Below are 26,307 nucleotides of genomic sequence, written 5' to 3' on the forward strand. Positions count from 1 at the left end.
GGGGGAGGGGTAGCCATGCTCAGGGCAGGGAGCCATCCCTGAGTGCTCCTCTCAGCTCCAGCAGCAGCAGCACCTGCTGCTCTTCCTGCCTCCGGTGGTAAAGGCCAGTTACTGCGAGTAACCAGACAGTGTCCGGGCAGCTGGACGTGGGGCTGGAGCAGAGCTGGGGGCAGAGCGGGGCTGGGTGGCGCTCCCTCCCCACCCCCTGGGGGGCTGGCCCAGGCCCCGCCACACACCCCCGGATGTTCCTCTGCACCCCCCTAGGGGGGCGCACCCCACAGTCTGGGGACCACTAAACTAGTTAAAGGGGTCAAATTGGCTATTCCATTTCCCCCTCTCCCAATTATCAATGAAAGACGGGGGTTGATACTTGGCAAGGTAGACCACACACAGCTGAAAGTGAGACAGCTGGCACCGGGTGGTGCAGCCATAATCTCTGCCGGGTTAGGTGGGGCCACTGCCCAAGGAGGATGGGATTCACTGTTTTGGAAAGACTGTGGACATTTTCCCATGTTTTCTCCTTCCAGCTGCTCTACAGCCAGTGTACAAACCTGGGCCCACTACGCAGACAAACTTCCATGTACATTTACACCACCTGTTATCCACTTTCCTCAGATGCCTCCACAGATGTGTGATTAAAGGAGACTTCAGTGACGATGAATTTCCATACGGTTGTCTAAAACCAAGCAGGTAGATTGAAAAGGCATATTGCTTGGTGGGACCAACCTGCCCATCTCTGGGGGTGCGCAACATCCCCATGTAAACAAACAGCATCAGGGCATCCCACTCTGGCTGTCACAGAATGTACCATAGGCCCAGTGCTTTCACACCGGCACGAACCACTTTAGTATTGGCTACAAATGATGCCTCGTGTGAGTAAAAGAATCATTTTGGTTCCCCAAAAGGCACCTTGTTTAACGTTGAAAACATAAGACTGGCCCCTTTAAGTGTGATGCATGCATAGTTGCAGGCAGTATATATAGTATATATATTTTATATTCACATATATGGCTCGAGAAGAAGAGTCCTTGAGAAGCTAGACATTGGTGAGTTTGCTACTGCTGAGCAGTCTCACAGCAATGCTTCCTGAAATGCCATTGGATTTTTTGTTCCCCTTATCTTGGAGCTGAAGGGTTTGCTGTGACAGACGGTCATCGGGGTCACCAGTTAGGGCCACCTGGCCCAGGAACTCGTCACTTATAATGTTATGGTTCCAGACCTAGAGAAACAAAACACAAAATGACAAGGAGTTTGGGGGCACGTTGAAGATTAACAGATTTATTTGGCCATAAGCTTTCGTGGGTAAAAAACCCACTTCTTCAGATGCACCACAAAATGGGTGCTGTTCCTGTTGGGCCACATGCGGGTTTTCTGCTGCAACCTATTCTGCACGTGAATACAAATGTCCGTACAGGGTATATGGGATGCCTTTATCATTCTAGTCTTGCTGTTATTGATTAGTTCTCTTGCAGTCGCACCGAGAGGCCCCAGATGAGATCAGGGCCATATTGTGCTGGGTGCTGTACATACAAGAAGCAAGACAGTCCCTGAGCTGAACAGCTTACACAGTCTAAATAGACCAAACAGACAAAGGGTGGGAGAAAGGAAGTATTGTTATAAATGGGGACCTGGGACACAAAGAGACGAAGTGACTTGCCCAAGGGTGCACAGGAAACCTGTGGCCAGATCTCCTGGAACTTAACCTCTAGACCAGCCTCTCTCTGCAGCTGGTGAATCTTGATCTTCCTCCACTTTTGAAATGGTCACTGGGCTAATCATTTTCCTGGGTGGATGAGTGGACTTTTTAATCCTTGTCACTGGTCATACAGAGGGTATTTTAATAATGACGTGATGACTTGTGTCCTTGCCTCTCCCAGGATTAAATACACACCTCCTCTGATCCCTGCGGGCTGGGGTCAGAACGATAGCATGGAAGTGGGTAAGTGACTACATGAGCTGAAAGGCAGTGGAGAACCAGACCCCACATTCCTTTTGTTTTTAGGGCTCCCTTAAGAGGCTATACTTGATGTGAAAAGTATCTGTAGTACCTCATAATGAGCCAACTCCTGAAGCCCTTACTGAATCCAAACTTGGGCAAACTCCCATTGACTTTAGTGGGAATTAGACCAATGAAGAGCTTAGTAAAAAAGCTTGACAATTTGTCCATTAGTATCTGCGCACTGTCTAAAGCACCATACCTCCTTAAGCCCACATTTCTGGTTAAGAACCAGACAAATTAATACTTTTCACTTAACACGTTAAATAATTGAGCCTCACAATGAAGAATGGTCAAGGATGAGCATCACTGTTAGACAGGGAAACTGAGTCACAAAGTATTTTGATGAAATAGCCAATGGTGCCCTGCAGATCAGGGAATAGAACCTGTGTCCTGCTGGCTCCCCACAGATTGGCCTTTTAGTCACCTGCACAATGATGGGCTGTCCTGCCTTCTTGCGATAGAAGAGACCTTTCACATCAAACTCTGGAGCCTGGGTGTTTTTCTGCACTGGAGATCGAATTTTGTTCCCTTCGCACTTTATGATCACATATGGGTCTGCTCCTGGGGAGAGGAAAGAGAATTTACCTCCTGCCACAGCTAACGTCATTCCTCCTAGCCCTTGATTGGGTCACTCCTGACAGTGGGTATTATAGTCTATAACCCACAAATGGCAGCAGGAAATCAAGCAAACTCTGTAAATGGGGACAATGACGCTTGCCCACCTACGCATTGTCCTTTGAGATCTACAAACATCCAGGGGCCAAGGCTCATTTGCATTATGCGTGATGTCACCCTGGATGTGGGCTAGCGGCTGAGCAAACCAGCTGAAGGTGGTTCCCAAACAGTGAAGTGACAATATCACTGTAACACACAAGCCCAGATGTTCCAAACTGACTAGTGATTTTGGGTGCCCAGCTTGAAACACTCTGAAGAAGCCTGATTTTCAGACAACGGGTGTTCAGCACATTCTGAAAATCAGGGCCCTTTCCGGTGTCTCCTGCTGGGCCCTCCAAATCACTAGCTGCTTCGGAGCATCTTGGCTGCAGGCCATGACAAAAAATAGTCCCATAAACGTGAACAGAAGAAAACACACCAAGGCCACATTGCAGTGCAACGAAGAACCTACCTTGTTACCACTGCTAGGATCTCTCTTCTCTGCTCAGTGAAAAAGATAAGCACGTAAAAGCGAGTGTCTGCTGTCTAGTTCCACGCTGCTTGATACCACCAGAGCTACTTAGCTCTCATAAGGCGCTTTCCGGGAGGGGCTGAGCCCCCTCAATGCCCACTGACATCGGTGCAGTTGAGGGCATTCAACACCTCGCTGAATTGAGCCCACATAGCATTTTTCATCCATAGATCTCAAGGCACTTTATAAAGGGAGGTAAGAACATAAGAACGGCCATACTGGGTCAGACCAAAAGTCCATCTAGTCCAGTATCCTGTCTTCCAACAGTGGCCAATGCCAGGTGCCCCAGAGGGAATGAACAGAACAGGTAATCATCAAGTGATCCATCCCCTGCTGCCCACTCACAGCCTCTGTCAACCAGAGGCTAGTGACACCATCCCTGCCCATCTTGGCTAACAGCCATTGATGGACCTATTCTCCATGAATTTATCTAGTTCTTTGAACCCTGTTATAGTCGTGGCCTTCACAACATCCTCTGGCAAAGAGTTCCACAGGTGGACTGTGCGGTGTGTGAAGAAATACTTCCTTTTGTTTGTCTTAAACCTGCTGCCTATCAATTTCATTTGGTGACCCCTAGTTCTTGTGTTATGAGAACGAGTAAATAACACTTCCTTATTTACTTTCTCCACACCCGTCATGATTTTATAGACCTCAATCCTATCCACCCTTAGTCGTTTCCTTTCCAAGCTGAAGGATCACTGCCCCGTTCTATAGATTGGGCAACTGACGTACCCAAAAGTTCTGTGCAGACCTAGGAATAAAACCCAAGTCTCCTGCCTCCCAGGTCACTCCCTTAGCCACCGGACTATGCTGCCACCTATAGGAGCTTTGTAAGGGAAAAAGGTACCCAGATTTCTACCCCACAGTCCACCAACTTGCACAATCTAGCCCTAAATGCAGATGGCCAAGAGCTACCTTTGACTTGAAAGTGCAGTGCAATGTGGAGTCCCAGCCGTGTGCTGGATCACTGCATAATATGCTTTTATTGCTTGCGGGACAATCAAGGGACAAACTGTCCCAGCTCATTACTCGTTCTCAGTCTCTACTAGCTACCATCCCAAGTTGTAGGAGCATTTGCACCTCCTGCATGAGAAGTTGCTCATGAGAAGGGTCCCTGAAGAGGGACAGGGAAGGAGGGTGGGAAAGCAGGAGGGAACAGAATTGGAGAGAATATCCCAATTCTACTGTGCTCAAGACCCATTGGTCTGAGGTGATTTGTGCCCAGGCATGGTAAAAATGGGACAGACGATTCACAAAAGGGAGGGGAAGGCTCTGGAATCTGAACTGGTGTGTCGCCCCCGGGCGCACCTTCAAAAGTTTGGCTTGGAGGCTGAGGGCTGCTTTGCTGAGCCCTGGCCCTGGTTAGAGGAGGTCTCCGTCTTTTTCTCCTGCTCCGCTTCCTGCTATAGTCCTGTCTAGGAGGAGCTGGGTAGAAATGAGGGGCAGGCTGAGGTTTAAAATGCTTCCTCTGGGAGGCTGCCATATGAAGCCCCAGGGACTTCGGAGTTGCCCGTGAGCCCTGTAGGCTGTGGGGCTTCATGTCTGTTTGCTCTGAGAAGAGCCCTACGCACTCGAAAGGCAAGTCCTGAATGGTCTGCAGGACCTCGTGCGGGAGTCCCAACACCTGAAGCCATGAGCTCCTTCTCTTGGCTACGGCTGTCGCCATGGTATGGATTGCAGAGTCCGCTGAATCGAGGGAGGCCTGTAAGGAGGTCCTCGTGACGACCTTGCTTCCTCAAGGACAGCAGCAAATTCCGAGCGGGAGTCCGCCAGAAGGAGCTCCTTAAATTTGGACGTTCCAAGAATTAAAACTATAGCAGCTGAGGACTGCCTGCTGGTTGACGATGTGAAGCTGGAGCTTCCCCCCCCGCCCCCCTCGCCCCTGTAGAATATACCTTCTTACTGAAGAGATCCAGCTTCTTTGCCTCCTTAGACTTAGGAGTCGCTCCTGGTTGTCCCTGCCTTTCCTTTTCGTTGGCAGCCTCCACCATCAGAGTGCCTGGCTGAGGGTGAGTGAACAGGTACCCATACCCTTTTCAAGGCACAAAATACTTCCTCTCCACCCCTTTGTCCATGGGAGTTTGCCACAATGCTTTACTAGTGTTATGGATGGTTTTAATGAGGGACCTTCAGGCACCAGAATGTTGGCCATGGGGTCGGTCTCCTCTGACACCTCCTCTGACTGCAAGCCCAAATTTTGAGCCACCCTTCTGATCAACTCCGGGTGAGCTCTGTTGTCCATTGCCGGCAGCATGGTGGATGTGCCTGCCACCGCTTCATCCGGGGAGGATGAAGATGCTCATGGGGGCACTGAGTTTTCCTGACCCTCTGGCTCGCGGGGATACCCTTGCGCCAAAACGCCGTGTGTGGTGCCGGTCTCCAGGCCCGAGCCTATCTTGGTACCGGCCCTGGTGCCGAGTTCCGCTGAGGTCTCAGTGCCGGCCTGTGTGCCCATCTCTGATCCTCGCAGAGGTTCCCGGGCTACAGCTGTTGATGATGGAGGGGCCTATGCCTCCGAAACCACCGACTAGGATCTGGACCCCGGCCCTTTGGGTTGGTGGTAGGCCCATGGGGTTGAGGGCCATTGAACCGGCACCTGCCACTGCGGTGGCCATGACATCATGGGTAGTGGCTGTCCACCTTGTCTGGAGCGCTGCCAGCTTTGCCTAGAGACGTACAATTCCGAGTCCGATGAGGACTCCGATCCTGGCGACCAAGGTGGCGCGGCGCGAGATGGTGCCGGGGAGTGGTGCTGAGGTGAGAGAGAGCGGTGTTGCATCATCGCCAGCTTGCCCCTAGAGGGCACTGTGCCTCTTTGCGGTAACTGTAATGGTGCCAGTGCTGCCGCCCGTGTGGGGAACTGAGGTGTCATTGCTATGAGGTCCCTCGTCGCCTCAAAGGTGTCCAGCATGGCGGGAAGGTCCAAGTCCTCCACCCCCGCTGTGCCCCCAATCCCTGCTCATCCCCCTCTCCCCAGAGTCCATCTCTAAACTCTCTGTCCACATGGCTTTGGAGGGAGCATTGCTCCTGACGGGTACCACTAAGGGAAAACCTTCCGACGACTGTGCACGCGGCGTGTGCACACCTACTTGGAATTGACATGAGCAAGCACTTGAAGAAGAAATGAGGGTTACAGAATAGTTGAATTATTTCTTGGGGACAAGATGCGTCTTAGGGAGGGGCTTGAGTGCAGAGAAAAGAGGGTGGTGGCTTGGGGCAAGGGTGACCAGGTGTCCCAATTTTATAGGGACAGTGCCGATATTCGGGGCTTTTTCTCAGATAGGTGCCTATTACCTCCCACCCCGTCCCAATTTTTCACACTTGCTATCTGGTCACTCTACTGGGGCAGGTATTCTGTACACTAGGGGGCGACAGAGAAGAGGCTGCAGATTGGAGTGGGAGGTGGGATGAGCAGGGGTGGAGAAGGGAGCAGGATGGTGTGGGGTCTTGAGGGTGAGGAGAAGAGTTTAAGCTAGACGCGATGAGTGGCAGGGAGACCAGGGGGAGGCTCAAGGATGGGCGTGTTACAAAGTCAGCCTGCCGGGCAAGGTAGATCATTGTCGCAGCTGTGCACTGGCTGGACTGGAAGGAGGTGTCCCGGGGGCCTCGGGCAGGCCAGACACAGGGTGAAGCAATCAAGTCAGGGCCCGGGTGACTGTGAGAGCCGCAAGACCAGAGAAGAAGGATCCCACATTAGCCAACATTTCTCCTTTAGGCAGCAGGCCCTTGTCCCCGTGTTTGTAGTGCAGAATGAATCATTGTTTGAGGGCCAGAGCAGCCAGGCTGCAAGGTTAATGCTCTCACAGGAGGCTTTGGTAACTGCCAAGGAAACACAGGCAGTTGTCAATGTTCCCTCCAAGTGCACTCTGGGAATGTGGAGGGAACGAACCAATCCACTTCCCAAGGCCAGAGACTGAACTTCCTCTTCTCTTGTTCCCAGAGGAAACTTGGCAGTGATTTACCGCCCCCCTTACTTCGTAACTTTCCACTTCCCGGGGCTCCTTGCTTCCAGAATTAGAAACAGCTGCAGGATTTCGCAGCCATGTTTTCCAAACGCTTCTTTGGAAAGACCAACAAAAGCCTCATTTTCCACCAGCCAGAGCCAAATTCCACCCATAAATCACTGCGCTCAAATGTCCGGAAAGGGTTGGGAGACAGGAAAGGCACAATTGCCCTGGGAACCACCAACGCACACCAATTGCTGGCTGTGGAGGACACTCTGCGGCTGGTATAGCTCTGCCCTGATCTCGCTGCCCTCTGAGTAAATGTGAGGTCACTATGCTTTGCGGCTTGAAGCCGGGGAATCAGAACAGGAAATGCCATTCCAGAGGCTGCACCTGGCATCTTGGTGTAAAAGTCACCACCTTGCAGCTGCCTCATCACACTGTACCCGGGACCCGGTTCTTCAGAGCCAAGATCTCGGAGGGTGTAGAAGAGGCTCCGTCGACTGATTTCCTTCTCAACTGGAGCCCGTCTTTAGAACAGCAGCAGGGTACATGATCCCAGGAAACTGGTTATCCATGAAAACCAGAGCACAGGGGGGATGAGGACAGAAGAGCCCTACACCGTATGATCCAGACGTCAGGCTGGATTCTCCGTTCACATCACGGATTTGATCCCTTTGATTTCTAAAGGTTCCTAAACCATGCTCATCACCATAGTAGCTGAGTGCCTGACAAAGGCTGGGAAGCAATAACCCAGAGATGAAGCGACTGTCCCAGGAGCAGTCAGCAGCAGTGTTGGGACGAGAACCCAGCTCTCTGGCATCTCAGACCAGCCCCCTAGTCACCAGCCCACTGACTCCATCTGCTAGTTGAGTGGAGCTGCCCCTGGCTTACCCCAGGGTAGGTGAGAGACGACTCAGGCTGATGCGTTCTGTGAGCAGGGAGCCAGCAAGTCATTGTCTCTCCCCTGAGGAGAAACCTGCCGGGGATAAACCCCTCTATGTCCCTGCTGGAGGGCCTAGAAGGGCTCTGTTTGCAGAACATGCAGCATAGCCTAAGGAAGGAGCGGTGTTAGTCTTGGAACAGCCGCTTTGCCACAAGGATCCTTCTCAAGGCCCTTGATGCACATTGCCTGGGAACTCATTACCGGTGAGGTGGTGAGAAGGGTTGTGACAGGACGAGTTCCAATCAGGATATGTCACCAATGTCCATGGTAGCTACCGTGTTTCTTTTGAAAGCAGGACCAGCAAAAGTCACCCCCCTACCCCCACCACTATTATCCTAGGGTTTCTTGATCCAGATGTAAGCGAAGAAACTGGAGGCCCCTTGCCAGGTCGCTCTCTTTAGCAGCCAAGAAACGAGCCAGGACTCACCAGCACAACTCTAGGGGGCGCTGTGCGGCTGTCTTCCTGATGAGAGGCCCTGCAAATGGCAAAGTGCCAACAGAAGGTGCACCCCTCTGGAGAATCCACTGCCGGTCCCCAAAGGACAGAGGAGGGATGCAAGCAATTCAGTACTCTGCAAGGGCCTAGACTCGATGCATTAAAGCCACATGAACCTCCCAGCGCCCCCCACCCGGGCAGTGGAGAACCGATCCTGCAGCAGTATAATGAATGATGGGGAGTTGCTTGCAATGGCAGGGGACTGGGCTTGTTGACCCAGAAGGTCCCTCTCCGTCCTGTCTTCCAAATGGGTCTCTGTGAAATAAACCACATCCGCTCCATCTCTTGTATTTCGAAGGAGCCCGTCCCCATGGTACCCTATCTTAGCACCTGTTGGATCATCAGCATGTGCTGGAGGCCCTGGAACATGATCTGAAAACAAAGGACTTGGTCCTACTTTCCTTCTAACAAAACCAAAGCTCAACACTGGCTTCCCGTCCCTCAGCGAGTGCAGAACAAGCAATACAAAAGGCCCGTACCTCCTTGGGAATCCTGGTTCTTCAGCCCAGCCGCTGCCAGGACATGGACCTGGGACACCACTTGTGGATAGCCACACATTCCACTCCAGCAGGTGCGGGTGGGCTCATCCAAGGTCAGTTCTCTGCGTGGGGGATCAACAGCAAGGGAGACGTCATGTCAGACACGCCTGGGCTCCCAGAGCTCACACCTCTTTCTAACAGCAGAGTCGTTGGCACCGATTCAGTGGGTGCTCCAGGGCTGGAGCACCCACGGGGAAAAAATGGTGGGTGCTGAGCACCCACCCATAGCCTCCCCGGATCAGCGTCTCCCGCCCACCGGTGGCTCCACCAATCAGCACCTCTCCCTCTCTCCCAGCACCTCGAAGCAAGGGCGGGGTGTACTCGGGGGAGGAACAGGGCTGGAAGAGGCAGGGCATGGCTGGGCCTTGGGGGAAGGGGTGGAGTGGGGGCAGAGCCTGGGGCAAGGCGGAGGTTGAGCTCTCCCTGGCATAGTAGAAAGTCGGCGCCGCTGAGCAGAGCCCTGTTGCGGGACATTCTGAGGCAGATCTGGATATTGCGCCGGACGCCTCTGGAGGAGGGAGTGAAGTGCGCACGGCTGGCCGGCCAATTGGGTCCCCACTGAAAGGAAGCCCAATGCAAACTCCATGCGGGTTTGGTGACTGGAAGGCAGAGGATGGGGAAGGCCGAGGGAGGTCACTTGGTTTCCACATCACGTTAAACATGCGCTGGTTGTAACTTAGCTGTTGGGAAATAGGGCGAGAGAAAAGAAAATACCCCCAGGAATCCCCCAATCCCACACAGCCTGCAATGAGTCTGGCGGGATTTACACCTCACTCCCTACCTACCTTCCTGGCCATTTTCTTTCTTTCTTGCAGACAATAAAAACAAGGGCAAAAGAAAGTGCAAATTCTAGGGCAGGGTACATGTTAATTGTGGAGCATGGATTTATTCCTCATATAAGGAGCAAGCTCCTTCTATCTATCTAGCTATTGTACTGACACGGTGCCCATCACCCGAGCCTGTGAGCACCTCCCCATCTTTAATGTATTATCCTCTCAGTGAGGTACTCTTATCCCCATTTTACAGATGGGACACTGAGGCACAGAGAGACCAAACGGCTGGCTCAAGGTCACACAGGAAGTCTGTGGCAGAGCAGGGAACTGAAATTGGAATCCTAGGAACTCCCAAGTCCCCAGTTAGTGCCCTAACCACTGGGCCATCCTTCCCTTCCTCATTTGTTTTACTAAGAAACACCTTAGTTTGCACACTGGGTCATTAACCCACTAGGTCGCCCAGTGATCATGAACATCTATCAGGTTCTGAAGCAGCTTGTGATCTGCAAATTCACCTGCTAAGTCACATTGTGCCAGAACAGGCCCTTACTGAGAGCTTCCTTCGGGCCAGGGCAAGGGTTGAGATCCAGGCCAGGGAGTTTACCCTGTTCCAGTTTGGCGCGTGACGCTGAGGATAAGAAGATGGGCTCCTTACCTGCAATCTGCAGGCACGTCTGTGAAAACCCGGAGAAGGAACTCTCCCATGTGCCCCGGGTCAAAGGTAGTTGGAATGATGACATAGCGGCCTTCCTTCAGGTCTGTCCTCAGGAAGATGCTCCGGGAGTTAATGTAGATGGAGGTGGCCACTTGCTGCTGCACGGTGTGCATCCTGTAATTCCGGTTCAGTTCAACCTGGGCATAGATCACAACAGGATACTCAGCACAGATCTTTTCAATACCCATGGAACGACGGCCCCTCGTGTGGGTCCATCTGCAGGGACTGGACCCACGGTGTCCGGGTCTAAAAGCAGGAGCCGCTGCCGCTCGAGCTAAAGCATCAGTTCCAGTGGAGACAGGAGCAGACACATAAACCGCTCTATGTGGTCTAGCTACTAGCGAGAGATGGAGCACCACACCAGGTAGGTTAAAGGGAGGTTCAGGGCTCAGGGTAACAGATCAACCACTCCTATTTAGCAGGGACTATCCCTTCTGCTTTGCTGGGTGTATGTGTATTTACTGCCCTACCGCTCTGAATGCTCGCCCAATGTCCCAGTCTTTCTGATACTAACACCCTCGGTGCCCCCTCCTACCGCTTTCATGCTGTCAGGTATGACTTAAGCCAGTGGCACTCAGTCATTTCCCGGCCACTGCCGCATGACCCAGGCCAGACTTACAGTATAGGCACCTTCCGTTTCTGGGAGAAAGTGATTTCAATTATCCCTGGCCAAGTTCTCTCTAGGATCCTCCCTCCTCCATCATGTCTCCCCACAGTGCTTTTTCTACTACAGGTCTTTGGTCCCTCCGACCTCAGGCCCGAGATCTGGTGACCACAGACCCTGTCTGTGCGATGCACTGTCTTCCCATGTGTGTGAGTTCCTGACATCAGCGATCTGTGCCTGAGAGCCCCACACTCGAGGGCAGTGACACCATGTGTGGGGTTCAATCCACCCCTCCCCTCCCCCTGTGCTTCCAGCTGCAGAGAGGGGAGGGGCCTAGTAACACCTTCAACTCAGATGACCATGGCCCCTATAGTCATGGGGCAGCTTGACATTCCATCTATCCCCTACTTATGCACAGGGGAGTGCTACCAAGAGCAGCGTTCTGCCAGGGTCCTGCTCGGGTTTGCTGGGGAGCGGGGGAAGCTTCCCGAGCCATCTGCCCCCTCTAATGCACCCAGGCACTCAGGCCAACAACGTACATATCCCAGCTTACCTTCTGGATCTCAAACCCGATGGCCAAGTTCTCTCCTTTGCCCTCTTTGCGGCTGGTCCTCTTTGGTTTCTGCTGGATGCTGAAGAGCACTTCGTCTTCTGCCTTTTTCACATCAAACACGTACTAGAAGTAATGACACAACCGGGAGAGGAAAGGTGAGAGGCCTTCCGTTCGGTAAGGCGTGCTGATGGCGAGGGGGAGCAGGGAGAGAAGGGGTTAACGGTGCCAAGAGGGGTGCGTGAGCTTTCTCACCTCTGGATATAACCTGAGTCCAAACCCAGCAAGTGATCATGTGTTGAGTAGACTAAGCCTGATGCCTAGGGGACTTGCACTTGTGTGGGAAGTTCAGCACCCAGTCTGACATGGCTCTGTCTGGGAAGGCCCAAGCATGGGTTGTACAGGATTTATCTCATCTGTCCATCCTATCACTCGCATATCTGAGCCCCTCACAATTTGTAATGTATGTATCCTCACAACACCCCTGTGCTATTATCCCCATTGTACAGACGGGGAACTGAGGTACAAAGGAGTCGGGCAGAACAGGGACTTGAACCCAGGTCTAGTCTTAGGCTAGTGCTCTAACCACTGGACCATGCTTCCTCTAGTTTCCAAAAGGCAGTGGCTTTGTTGCGCACAGACGTGTTTCCTTTGGTTTTGATGCACTTAGCCAAAAATCCAATGGCTAGCTCACAGCAAAGCTCTCAGCGCCAGAGACAAAAAGCACAGAAGAGCTCATTGCAGGTGGTTAACCCCAGAACAGCACCATGGCTGCCTGCTCTGTTTAGGAGTCTGGCAGCCACTCCAGACTTTGGCCTCCGATGGCCCAAGCAGGCTCTTGTTACCCTGCCAGGCCTCAGGTCATTTCTGGCAGGTCCTCTTCTCCACGCCTCTCTGCCGTCTCACCTGGGGGTTCTGCAAGAAGGTGGCTTTGTGGTTGATACAGCCTCCGCAGCGGTTCTTGAGGGGCTCGTCGTGTCTTGTCCACGCCCCGCGCATCACCGCCTCCTCCCACGTCTTGTGGATGCTCAGGTAGGAGGTGTTTATGAGACGGCACTTGATGATGTCGGTGAAATATTTGCAGAAGTCTTCAAATGTCATCCTACGACAGGAAAGGGGTCATTGGCAGGGCTGTGCCTCGTGTGCCTACAGCTCACATTGTGTGGCCAATACACTGCAAGCAGCCTGTGGTCAGCTGTTATGTACTGGTGTGTGATCCTGCCCTCTAGTGGCTGGTGCGCTGCAGAGTGGCTATGGGACATGCTCTCAGAGAAAGCAATGAGAACAATCCTTTAGCTCAAGTGGCAGAGACTTGTGCTTTTTGGAGCTGAAGGAGCAGGGTTCTAGTCCTGTCTTCCCATGCATGTGCAGGTGATTTATCTACTACTTGTGTGTGTTATAGGTGGAACACCAGAAGGATTTGAACCCAGCACTTACAGAGCTAAGGCTGGATTTCCAAAGGTGCTTAAGGGAGTTTGGCACTGAAATCCCAATGAAAGACTCCTTTGAAAATCTCTACTTAAAAGTAGGGCTGTCAAGCGATTAAAAAAATTAATCGTGCGATTAATTGCACTGTTAAACAATAATAGAATACCATTTATTTCAATATTTGTGGCTATTTTCTACATTTTCAAATATATTGATTTCAATTACAACCCAGAATACAGTGTACAGTGCTCACTTTATATTTATTTTTGATTACAAATATTTGCACTTAAAAACCAAAAGAAATAGTATTTTTCAATTCACCTCATACAAGTACTGTAGTGCAATCTCTTTATCATGAAAGCTGAACTTACAAATATAGAATTATGTACAAAAAATAAATTGCATTCAAAAACAAAACAACGTAAAACTTTAGAGCCTGCAAGTCCACTTTGTCCTACTTCTTGTTCAGCCAATCGCTCAGACAAACAAGACTGGTTATCATTTGCAGGAGATAATGCTGCCCACTTCTTGTTCACAATGTCACCTGAAAGTGAGAATAGGCGTTTGTATGGCACTGTTGCAGCCGGCGATGCAAGATATTTAAGTGCTAGATGCGCTAAAGATTCACATGGCCGTTCATGCTTCAACCACCATTCCAGAGGACGTGGCCATGCTGATGACGGGTTCTGCTCGATAATGATCCAAAGCAGTGCGGACCGACGCATGTTCATTGTCATCATCTGAGTCAGATGCCACCAGCAGAAGATTAATTTTCTTTTTCGGTGGTTCGGGTTCTGTAGTTTCTGCATCAGAGTGGTGCTCTTTTAAGACTTCTGAAAGCATGTTCCACACCTCGTTCCTCTCAGATTTTGGAAGGCACTTCAGCTTCTTAAACCTTGGGTCGAGTGCTGTAGCTATCTTTAGAAATCTCACATTCTTTGCATTTTGTCAGATCTGCAGTGAAAGTGTTCTTAAAATGAACATGTGCTGGGTCTTCATCCGAGACTGTTATAACATGAAATAAATGGCAGAATGCGGGTAAAACAGAGCAGGTGACATACAATTCTCCCCCAAGGAGTTCAGTCACAAATTTAATTAATGCGCTGCTTTTTTTAATGAGCATCATCAACATGGAAGCATGTCACCTGGAACGATGGCTGAAGCATGAAGAGGCATATGAATCTTTAGCACATCTGGCACATATATATCTTGTGACATCAGCTACAACAGTGCCCTGCAAATGCCTGTTCTCACTTTCTGGTGACATTGTAAATAAGAAGTCGGCAGCATTATCTCCGGTAAATATAAACAAATATTTTAGTCTTAGCAATTGGCTGAACAAGAAGTAGGACTGAGTAGACTTGTAGGCTCTAAAGTTTTACATTGTTTTGTTTTTGAGTGCAGTTATGTAACAACAACAAAATCTACATTTGTAAGTTACACTTTCACGATAAAGAGATTGCACTAAAGTACTTGTATGAGGTGAATTGAAAAATACTATTTCTTTTGTTTATATTATTTTTATTACAAATATTTGCACTGTAAAAATGATAAAGTGAGCACTGCACACTTTGTATTCTGTGTTGTAATTGAAATCAATATATTTGAAAATGTAGAAAAACATCCCAAAATACTGACTAAATTTCAATTGGTATTCTGTTGCTTAACAGAGTGATTAAAACAGCGATTAATCGCGATTAATTTTTTTGAGTTAATCGCGTGTGTTTACTGTGATTAATTGAGAGCCCTATTTAAAAGCATGGGCTTCTATGGCTTGAGTGAAGGACTACAAGTGAAAAACCCCGAATGTGGACCAGCCACTAGGGGGAGACAAAGAGCCATACTTGCCTAGGGTTCCAGTCACACAGCACTAATTCCACATGGTCTGACGCGTTCCCCTGAGGTTGTGAACTGGATCCTTCACTGAAGCACCTCTGGCGTGGATTATTTTCAGACCTCCCTTTGCTACGTGCCGTGACTCCCGTGCCAGTTCAATGGGAAATGAGTGGGTGGGAGTAATCAATCCACACAGCTGCCCCTTGACATTGTATAAAACCCAGCAGGGACTCACCAGAACTCCCCATCGTCTTCCACCGTCATCCCCAGCTTCTCTCTCTCGCTCTTGCTCACCTTCTGCCACTCCTCAGAGCTGCCGAGGGGAAGAGAAGAGAATCGTTACCGAGCAGAGAAGGGGAGACATGCTGGGGTTCAACTGTTTATTTAGTCTGGGGGATCTGCCCCGAGTAGGGGGCCAGCACGAGGCCTGTGCATTACTTTAGCCACATTTGAGCCCTCCGGTGGAGCAAAGGGGATAGACAGCTGGATGGCATAAAGCTCGTGCAGCCCCTGGGCTGCTCTAGATTACACTGGGGGCTAGTTCAACCCCCAAGGCTCAGGGGAGTGGGTAAGTGGCTTAGATCGAACATTTCCCTCCCCTCCCTGTGTCCGGAGCAGAGCACACCTCGGCCAGACTGGGGATCTGGCCCACAGAGTTTGCAAACCCCACCAGCTGTGCCAGGGGAGCTTGCAAACTTGAACTCGCACAGCCTGGCTGATGCAGTTAGAGCAACCACCTCAGGCTCCACCCGAGGGGCGAACAGATTTCACGAGTGGCACGGCAGAGCTGCTCGGCTAACCCAGCAGGGCCAGATCCGCGGGCCCCCGCGCCAGCCTCAGAACCACAAAGCAGCTGGAAAGCTGCCCAGAAAGGGGCAGCTGAGGTTTCCCCATGACCCGGGGGCAGATGGGGGGGAATAGATCTATGCTGTCTCTACATCACTTGCTCCCCCTACCTCCACGGAGGGGGCATCAGGGTGGGGTGTGCCAGGGCAGAAATACAATTCTCCCACAATTCTCACCATCTCTAAGGTTCCTAGGGGTGCCGTAGGCTGAGTCCTACTGGGGGCCACCTTGCCTGGCCCTGGATCGGGGGAGCCAAAAGGTGACTTCAAGCCACCCTCTACTCCCTCCTTCAGCGGCGCTGGGTGTAAACAGGCTGAGGATCTGGCCCATAACACTCACTAGACTCTTGATGAACCATATAAAGTCTGCTGGGCCCCGGGAGAGCGTTCAGCTCTTCGCAATCCCATCACAAACAGCCCCTGAAGCCGGCGCCCGGCCTCCTCAGGAAAAGGCCTGTGTACATGGGTGTTGGAGAAGCCAAACTGCCCATTGCTTGGCTGAGACATCACGTGGCATCAGAAACATTTTCAAATACAGAAGGGCCCTGAGTTTCACCAGCTCCGGCACCCCTGGGAGACAGTCCATCCCATCTTCCCATAACACCCCTCGTCACACCACAGACCCCACAAACACACAGGATCTTGGCTGAGGAACACTGACGGGTGGGTAGCTGGCGACCCCCTCTAGGCCCCCTTACCCCAGCTTTACTCACGTGTCGCTCCATGGGCCGTTCCACTCCCTCTCCCCCCAGGGGTTCCGCATCCGGATCATATCCAGCTTCTCCGACTTGAAGAAGGCCAGCAGGCCGTGGCCCAGGCGGACTTTCCGCACGTCCGTCACGGCGTAGGCGTGTCCTTTGACGAGGCCGCAGTCCAGGCGGGCTTCCATGTCAGCTGCTGTGGTGGCCTGGCCAGGAAAACACAAAGCAGAGCCACAGGGCCGGGGCTTTCAGCTCCAGGAAGGTTATATTCCTGTGACAGTCTATATCACTATGTTCACCCTGTTTATAAAACTATAATGGATTTTGTACAAAGTAAGCCTTGTGAGATATCAGTTGAAAACCCATAATATGCTGTTCATTATTGTCCTGGTAAAATATGAATGGCAATATTAACATAAGAACGGCCATACTGGGTCAGACCAAAGGTCCATCTTGCCCAGTATCCTGTCTTCTGACACTGACCAATGCCAAGTGCTTCTGAGGAAATGAACAGAATAGATAATCATCAAGTGATCCATCCTCTGTTGCCCATTCTAAGCTTCTGGCAAACAGACGCTAGGGACACCATCCCTGTCCATCTTGCCTAATAGCCATTGATGGATCTGTCCTCCATGCATTTATCTAGTTCTTTTTTGAACTCTGTTATAGTTTTGGCCTTCACAAAGTCCTCTGGCAAAGAGTTCCACAGGTTGACTGTGTGTTGTATGAAGAAATACTTCCTTTTGTTTTTTTTTTTAAACCTGCTGCCTATTAATTTCATTTGGTGACCCCTAGTTCTTGTGTTATGAGAAGGAGTAAATAACACTTCCTTATTTACTTTCTCCACACTAGTCATGATTTCATAGACCTCTCTCATATCCCCCCTTAGTCGTCTCTTTTCCAAGCTGAAAAGTCCCAGACTTATCAATCTCTCCTCATACGGAAGCTGTTCCACATCGCTAGTCATTTTTGTCACCCTTTACATTGTATATAAAGTTATAAGACTCTACTGTATAAGATTATTGAGACATATTCCAAGTTTAGAAAAGCAGGCACAAACCAGCTCCTCGTAGACAAAAGGCAAACTGACGGCTCAGCCAGGTATCAACAAAATCAGGTGGACTATCACCGGGTCAGGCGGCCATTCTTTGGCGGGGAAAAGGGCATGAGTGAGAAATTTACACTTTGGCAAAGAAGCAGCTGGAAGTTCGCATCCCCACAGGCTTGCTGTCTCCTGCACCCCAGCCGGAGATGAACCAACAGATCCTCACAGCTCTGGGGGTCTCCAGAAGGCAAGAGGCCTCTGAACTCACTCCAGGACCTGCATTACCAGGGTCTCCCTAGCTGTGGCTGCCTCCCAGCCCACCCCTACACCCCATACCAAGGGTTTTCCCCCAGCGTGGAGGTGCTTGCGGAAGGTAACACAGCTTGGGACTGTAAGAACTTTTCCTAGCAGGCTGCGTGTGGCTGGGGGGGACGGGGAGATTTTACTTCCTTAGTCCTGTCCCTGTCCCTGCTCCCTCCCTGTGCAGATCCCCAAACCCAGGGCGAGCCCCTCCATGGAACCCCAGGAAAGTGGGGAGGGACGGTGCCACAGAGGCAGCTGGGTATCCCCTTCTGCACCAAGCAGAAGGCTTCCACTGCATGTGGATCCCAGGTAGAAGAGCTGCCCTGTTACGATCGTCACGGGTCTGCAGCTCCAGAAGGGGGAGTGGGAAAGCCGAATGTCCTGCGGAGGGAAAGTGAGCGAAGGGAGATGCGTGCTGGCTATCAGGGAACACTGACGCAGTCTGGCCGTGACACAATCTCCTGAGGGAAGTGCTGGATGCCTCAGCACCCGAGACAGTTAAAATAGCACCAGGCTGGAGAATACACTGTAGGGAACAAGCATTCGTTTGCAAAAAAGCAGGGGGTGTCTAGATCTCGTACAGAGACTGTCCCTTCTCCAGGCTCTACGACACGTGATGACGTGCGTGCGCGGGACGTCGGGAGAGAGGTTCCGTTGTTACGGGCGAACCCGGGAAGCACTAGCATCGCAGTGACCGAGTGACCACGTCCATAGCAGGTTGAAAGCCAACCGGCCCAGATGCACTGCAAATCAGCCCAGCCTTTTGTAAGCCAGCCCAGGCGCACTGCAATAGGGACTCCGAAAATAAAATCTCCTTTAAGTGTCTGCATCACCAAGGGGCCCGATTCTGATCTCCCTGGGGAAGATCAGGAGTCACTCCAGCGGCAGAGAGATCTAAAGCAGGCTCACACTATCTACCTGGATTGTCAGGACCATCACAGAGCCCAGATAATCCCTGACTGGGACCTCTCAGTGCGGCTACCAGACAAACCACAACACTGCCTGTGTCTTACTTTGATGGAGCAGCTGATGAGCCCTCCCCGGTTGTGGACCTTCAGCACTCGCTCAAAGAGGAGATTTCGTTTGGCTTCATCGTTAATATAGTTCCCTTCGATCAGGTCAATGGGCTCAGAGACGCCGCCGGTAAAATCTACTAGTGCATCCGCTGTGTTGCCTCCGTCCAGGGCCTCGTAGCACCCGGAGAGCCTGCAAGAGGGGAGGAACGAAGACAGCACATGTGGATGGTAGAAGCAGTCACGGGGCTCTGGGAGAGGGCTGGAGCATCGTAGTCTGCATGCCCAGATTGGGCTCTGTCAGCATGTCCAGGACTGGGTGAGCCTCGACTGGTTTGTGTATTAAACAGGCGTGGACAAGCGGCTTTTCACGGTGACTGTCCCTCTTCCCTCCTCACCTCTGCCCCCAGTTAAAAAGACAAACCAAACCACACACATGTAGCTAACAAAGCTGGGCCCATCCTTCATCAGATTTGTTTGCTTGCAAATTGTTTGCCTACCCACTCCCCTTTGCAAGGACGATCTTCTCCAATGGGGTCCCGATCCCAAGGATGCTACCCTACTAAAATAATAAGTCATAAAGAAGAGCCACCAACCACCACTAATTCTTCATGAAAATCTCCGGCCAAAACTTTCCTGAGGTTCAAAGAGGTTTGATCGACTTCCCTCCCTTTGGATTTCTCATGAGCTAGGACAGGAAATGCTGAATGATTCTTCCCACTCGATTTCTGGCTCAAGCAAAAGTGAGGAGCATCAGAAATCTCTCTGTGTGGCCAGCCCTGCATGAGTTTGGATAAGCAGAAGTGTTTGGTCGCCATGGGCCAAGATTCTCCTCCTGGCAACCATTCCCCTGTAATTAATAGCAGCAAATGGTTGTGGGGTTTAAGGCACGGGAGTGGGGTCCCTAGATCTGAGCTCTATCCCCAGCTCCGCCTCCAACTTCCTTGAACCACCCAGCAAGTCACATAGGCCAACGTTGAACTCAACGGGAGTCGTGGTTGCTCTACGCCTCTGAAACTCAGGATGATCATAGGTGCTTAACATCAGGCATGCAAGTTTGAAAATACTGTCCTTGATCTCTGCGCATCTGTCTCAGTGCCTGTGAAATGAAGACACTAAAACCTACATTGCAGGGGGGTTTGGTGAGATTTCACTTGTCCATCGCTTTGAGAGCTTGGGACGGAAGGTGCAAAGCACAATTATTACGTTCACTATTGTCAAACATAGCACAGGGCTGTTCCACACGTTCAATTCCACAGGAGCGTTTTCTCCCCTCACAAGGAATCTTGATCAAAAGCTGGTAACAGCTGGAGCAGACTGAAAGATATAATTTCACTTCCTAGGGGCTCCCCCAAATGCTGCCTGGTTTTGATCCAGATGGATATATGTCCCATCTGAACTTCTCTAGCCAAAACCTCCATGAAATATCACACAGAACTGCTTCCATGCAGAAAACCTGGGAAACCACAAATTTTGCCCCATTTGGGCACAAAACCTTAAAATCGCGCAGGGTGTGTTACAAACAATCTGCCATAATGGCGAAGTCTTGGGATGAACCAGGCCTCAGATCCGAGTTTGTGATGGCGCACACCACCAGAGGAGGTTTATCGGTAGCATCTCAACAGGCACCAGGGGGAGCATTTCATTTTCATACCAAGCAGGGGCATAGCCATGGGTGGGCTGCGGCCCACACACTTAGCATCCAGGCCCACCCAAATCAGGGCCGGAGCCCCCCAAAATCCACAGGCTGGGACTCCTGGACCCTGGCTCAGTGTCCAGCCATGTCCCTCTCCTGTCGGTGCCACATGCTGCTGCCCCGATCTCCAGCCCCAGCTATTGGTGTGCATGGTGGCGGGTCTGAGCCAGTGGCGGATTAGCCACTGGGCCAATGGGCCGTTCCCAGGGGCCCTGGCAAAATGGGCACCCCCGCGCCGGGGGAGCAGGGTTGGGGCGCTCCTGCTAGGGAGTGGGACAAGCCCCCATGCCCTGACCCTGCTCCCTGGCAGGAGTGCCGGGTAGGCGGAGCAGGGCAAGTCCCCATGCCCGGCCCCATTTCCCGACAGCACGGGGGAGACTGCAGGCAGAAGGGTAGGGAGGGGCCTCCACTTATCCTGGCCCAGGGCCCCACAAAATTGTAATCCGCCTCTGGCACCATGGGGGGAGGTGGCCCCGTGTCATTGCCACACACCCAGTTTTCCTGTCCTAGCTACATCACTGATACCAAGGTGCGAAAAATTCAGTGGCGGGGCCAATGGACAGGTGGCAGCATCAGAATTCACAGTGCTGGGGCACTCCAGACACTCCAGCCCCCAAATGACTTGGACCCTCTAGCTGGGCAAGTTTTGAGCAGATGGCAGAGATGACGTTAACTGAAGGTGGCAGTAAGAATAGATTTCCCGGCTTGTGCACTACTAACAAGTCCCCTAATGGGAGAGCCAGGAGGCTACTGGGCGAGTGGTCTGCTGTTTCCTTCTTAGCTGGAACGAAGATGCTGGTAACCATCTGTGTCTGGGAAATGGGAGTGGGTGTGGTAGAGATACAGCAGTTTTCATCCTGTGTCTAAGCCTGATGTCTCCAGCTCCCTGGGCTAGTGCCAGGCCTCGCAGCTAAAGGGAGCTGTTCGCTGACAGAAGCCCAGGAAACTGGAGCCTCTGGGCCTGAGTTTGATCTCACTTACACTGGTGTGCAGCAGGAGTAACGGCCGAAGCCAAAGGGGTGATACCGATGCAGAGTGCAGATGTGGACAGAACAGAGGCCTCTGCTATGACGAACTCACTCTCTGTTCAAGGGAGAAACCATTACACGGAAGGCAAAACTTAGGGGCACAAACATTGGGCTACGTGAGTATGATGGGAAACACCAGGGGGTGTAAAGGGTCTTCTCTGGTTTGCAACCGTGCCTGGAGACCTCACATGTACCTATCCAGTGTGTGTGTGCGCGCATGTGTGTGCGCGCGTGTGTGCGCGCGTGTGTGTGCGTCCCTCCCTCTGGGAACATTTCTAGTTGAGCGATGCCTTGAATGGGGCTGTTTTAAGGCTTTAGCGGTGGGGTCAGGGTCAGGAGCAGGGTGGCCAGAGAAAGGGCTTCTGGGTGGAGAGTTCAGCTGATGCTCTTGCTTGGAAGGAGTCCTGCCTTCTCGGATGCTGCAAACCCTCCCCAATTCACCCTGTAAGCTCCCTATGGGACCCAGCAGGGTCAAGAACTGGCAGGGAGAGGATGGATGGCCAGGTGCAGAGGGCATCAGGAGAGTGAGATGAGGAGCAAGGGGGCAGGGAGGATGGGAGTCCATGCTGGGAGAGGGGGATGGATCCAGCAGCAATGGGGAAAGGGATTGAATAGTAAAAAGCATCTCTAGGCCTTGGGCCACTTGGGGCCAGCAGGCACGATCAGCAGTTGCAGGAGGTTCCAGGTGATTTCAGGGAGGTGGGGAGAGCAGGACGGGGAGCAGTAGCACACATACGGCACCAGCTGCTTTCAGCACGTCGAGGCGAGGCCATCCAGACTCCCTCTGAGTGCTGGGCATATCCCATACCCACTGCAGGAGGGGTGCCTGCAGTGGGTCCCGATCAGAATTAGCATGCGCTACGATTCAGTGCGAGGTCACGTTATGACTAGTTGTCAGGTTTGGATTTGTCGCAGCGGAGCTGACGAGGATGCTGCCATCCTGACGGTGTCACTGAGATTTTGGCTGCATTCGAGGCTATCATGGGAAACAGCCCCCTGCCTACTTTTTAGATCTACCCTGGAACCAGAACTGGGAAGGGTGGGTATGGATGTGGGGGCTTGACTGCAAAATGCTCCCCATCCCTTTCTGAAATTCAGAGGGACTCCACTAAGTTCCACTAAATGTCCATTAAAATAGTTCCAAACTTTTAGCAAGCTCACCCACTCCAGGGAAGATGACACTCATCCTCCACCTGTAAGGAGAAGGTTTGCCAGTGCCTCCCTTTGCCAGGGATAGATACAAAACTTTACAAAGTAAGGACCCATGATCAGTAATAATCATACCTAGCTTTTATACATAGGGTTGTCAGGTGTCCGGTTTTTGACTGGAAAGGCCGGTCAAAAGGGGACCTGGCAGTGACAGATATACTGACTGGACACCAAACGTGTGGTTACTGCGGATTGCAGGGGAGGCGTTGGGTCATCAACCCATGCCAGCCCCTGCTCAGCCGGGGCTGCCTCCTACCTGCATCTTGTGGGCAGGCAGGCTGCAGGCTCCCCATCTGGCTGCAGCTCCTGTCTCAGCCCGGGAGCAGAGGGAGCCCAGCTTGGGGAGGAAGCAGGAGGGAGGGAGGTGGAGAGGATCTAGCGACAAGAGAGCAGGAGGGGAGAGAGCAGCGAGTGATGTGGAGGGGGAGGGAGGAGATAGCAGGGGCAGGGTCTTGGGGGAAGAGGCGGGGCAGTGGATGGGGCCTCAGGGGAAGAGGCGGGGCAGGGGGCAGACCTCGGGGGAAGAGGCGGGGCAGGGCAGTTTGGTTTTCAGAAATTAGAAAGTTGGCAACCCTATTTATACGGCATTTGTCATCTGCAGATCTCAAAGCACATCAATATTATCATTCCCATTATACAAACAAACGGGACAAACGGGCACAGAGAAGGACTTGCCTGAAGTCAACCAGCAGGCCTGTGGCAGAGCCAGGACTCAAACCTAGGGCCTCTAAGTCCCAGGCCAGTGCTCGGTCCACTAGGCCACACTGCTTCCCATAGAGCTAAATACACAGCACCAGGCAGGGCTGCAGTTCAGCCTCAGTGGCTCCGGCTCGTATACCTACTTGGCATAGGCCTTCTCCACCAGCGCGCACCAGAACTCGTTCTTGGCGTTGGAGTGGCAGTAGATGAGCTGGTTGTGAAGCGTCGGCAGGCGGTCGTCTATCACCACGTCCACCCAGTCGCCGAATCGCCAGAACTGGAAGTGGAAAATCCCGGCATAGTTCTCTGGTTTTTCGGCATTCCACTCCTGTTCCTTCCAGTCTGGGATGACCTGAGTTAGTTGGGGGGAAAATGGATTATTCACTTGTCCTGGAAAAGAAACTCTTCCCTCCAGCACTAATGCTGGGAATATTAGAGTGTCATGAAGCCTGTTAGAAACAGGGGGTCTGCTTCAATAGTTCTCCTAGCCCAATCTCCCATCTCCGCTATTGGCCAACGATAGGGGCTTCAGAGGAAGGGCAAAGCACCCGGCAAACACTGGTGTATGGGGCCTGCACTAAACCTACTGAAATGCAGTTACATTGACACAGGTGGCTGTAAGAAAATGGCACCTTCTTAGGTCCCGCTGGGCATGACTCTGATGTGACCTGTTGACTTTGGTGCTGATTTACAGTGGGGGAGGCGAGAGGAGAATCAGACCCTCTATGTCTAGAGTCCGAGGTGCGTACATTACTGACTGCAAGAGAGCAGCAGAATTCATCTCATGATCCCCCCTGATAGCAGGTGCTAGGACCCCAGCATCAGCTTATTCACTCACCAGGTATTAGAGAAGTGGGGACTGTAGGGACTGGGCCAAAAGAAATTCTGTAGGGGACAGTCAAGGTAGGGGAGAAAGCTTAGGCCAAGGCCTTGTTATTTGTACTGTCAGTTAAGCCGAGCCCAAGTATAGGGTACATGTGGACAACAGGCTGACTTGACTGGGTGAACTTCACCAGCTCAGACTTCCATTAGCTGAAGCACCAGCACTGCTACAGCAGAGACCGATGTTGCCTGTTTATCATCAGCAAAACTGTCAGCTCAATTCCAAATGCAAAATCCTTCCAACTGGTGATGACGTTTGAGCTGGTGACGGCCCGTCTGGAGTTCAGACACCAGCTAGGCCTTGTGGTGCGGGCAGCTTTGACTTGTACCCTGAGCATATGTGATCTGAGGTCACTGAAGGGACAAACACTGAAGCCCCCAGCATCCACTGTAATTCCCCTGGTTTTGCTGCCATTGCTCCCGATTGACAGGGTGGAGGCAGAATCAGGTCGAGACTACCTCAGTGCTGCTTCACTTGGCCTGTGAAGGGCAAATTCATTTCCCAGTGACACAGGCAGGAGAAGTGAAGTGGGAGGAAGCCTCCTGGTGGATGGGGAGGAAGAGGAGAACCTCCGGGGGAATCCCGAACAGGAATGAACAGGCAGAAAATACTCTGCGAGGAAACAACGTCGCTACAGGCAACTTCTTAATAAGGGACGGCACTAGAGGAGACCTCAGAATCCCCCAGTTTGAAGTACAATTTCCTCTGATCTTCACCAGGCCCGAAACAAGATTGTTAAGTGACGCTGATGCATATAGCCCAGGAATTGCTGAAGAGAGTGGATGGGCCTGGCCAGGCAGGCACCCAACTCACCTCTGAGTCAGCCTGGAGGAAAGAGAGGGTGACCTACTGTGAACTGAACCCCCATGTGCCGTTTCAGGGAGATTCATCTGAAGCCCAAACAGCCCGGCAGGCGGGCTGGGAAATACCCCCCGCAAAACTCTAGCTCGGCGGCAAACCATCTCTTGGAAGCTAAAGCCAGCAAGAGCCTTGTTTTGTGGATTTATTTACTTAACCCTTTTCCAAAGTCACATCAGCTAAACTGGAGAAAGGTCCCCATGTCTGAACAAGAATGTCCCCATTCACATTCACCCCTTGCCTCACAGACGAGTTACAATGGGATCTAACAGCCAGCATAATGTCCCATGGAGACAAGCCCTAAATAAGGATGTTCCTCTGGTTGTGCCATGGGAAGGCTGGGATCTCCCTTTGTGGCAGGGAAGGGAGGAACCTATGGGCATGGCTACACTTGCAGATGTAGAGCGCTTTGAGTTAAACCAGCCTTCATAGAGCGCAGTAGGGAAAGCGCTGTAGTCTGTCCACACTGACAGCTGACAGTGCACTGGCAGGGCCACATTAGCAGCTCTTGCAACGGCCACAGAGAACAGGGCATTGTGGTAGCTATCACAACATGCAAGTGGCTGCAATGTGCTTTTCAAATGGGGGGGGGGGGAGTGAAGTGTGACAGGGAGCATGTTATGTGTATGTGGGGAGAGAGAGTGGGTTTTTGGGGGGCTGAGAGCATGTCAGCATGCTGTCTTGTAAGTTCAGACAGCAGCAGACCTTCCTCACCACGCTTCTCTCTCACACACAGCATTCCACAGTAATGGTAGCTGTGTCTCGGAGCAGATAAGCAGACGGCTGTCAAACGGAGCTTTCAAAGGCATATCCAAAACAATGCCAAGAGTGGCCACTTGACTTAAGGGGATTACAGGATGTTTCCGGAGGCTGATCAGAGCGCAGTAATGCAACACCTCATTCACACTGAAGCTGGGGCGCTCCAGCGGGGGCGCATCAAACGTTATTCCACTAGCCAAGGTGGAGGTCCAGCAGCACTCTAGCCGTGGAGTCAGAGCGCTCTACATGCCT

The 26,307-nt window shown here is 51.9% G+C and overlaps 1 protein-coding gene across 2 annotated transcripts in view; it reads right to left on the reverse strand.

The window, feature by feature from the left end:
• Positions 1 to 6: 6 nt before the first annotated feature.
• CAPN5 (calpain 5) overlaps positions 7 to 26,307 on the reverse strand; it is a 129,640-nt gene continuing 103,339 nt past the window's right edge. Inside the window, exons 4-13 of one of the 2 annotated variants that reach the window (XM_034759125.1) lie at positions 23,699 to 23,907; positions 18,924 to 19,116; positions 16,575 to 16,768; positions 15,252 to 15,329; positions 12,659 to 12,854; positions 11,756 to 11,878; positions 10,539 to 10,735; positions 9,051 to 9,172; positions 2,424 to 2,560; positions 7 to 1,219 (exon numbers count right to left, since the gene is read on the reverse strand). In XM_034759125.1, coding sequence (XP_034615016.1) covers positions 1,037 to 1,219; positions 2,424 to 2,560; positions 9,051 to 9,172; positions 10,539 to 10,735; positions 11,756 to 11,878; positions 12,659 to 12,854; positions 15,252 to 15,329; positions 16,575 to 16,768; positions 18,924 to 19,116; positions 23,699 to 23,907 — 1,632 coding nt within the window. In that variant the 3' untranslated portion in view covers positions 7 to 1,036. The remainder of the gene's footprint in view (positions 1,220 to 2,423; positions 2,561 to 9,050; positions 9,173 to 10,538; positions 10,736 to 11,755; positions 11,879 to 12,658; positions 12,855 to 15,251; positions 15,330 to 16,574; positions 16,769 to 18,923; positions 19,117 to 23,698; positions 23,908 to 26,307) is intronic. The other variant, XM_034759126.1, reaches the window with a different exon arrangement.

This window comes from Trachemys scripta, chromosome 1 (genome assembly GCF_013100865.1).
Source record: "Trachemys scripta elegans isolate TJP31775 chromosome 1, CAS_Tse_1.0, whole genome shotgun sequence".
NCBI lineage: Eukaryota > Metazoa > Chordata > Testudines > Emydidae > Trachemys > Trachemys scripta.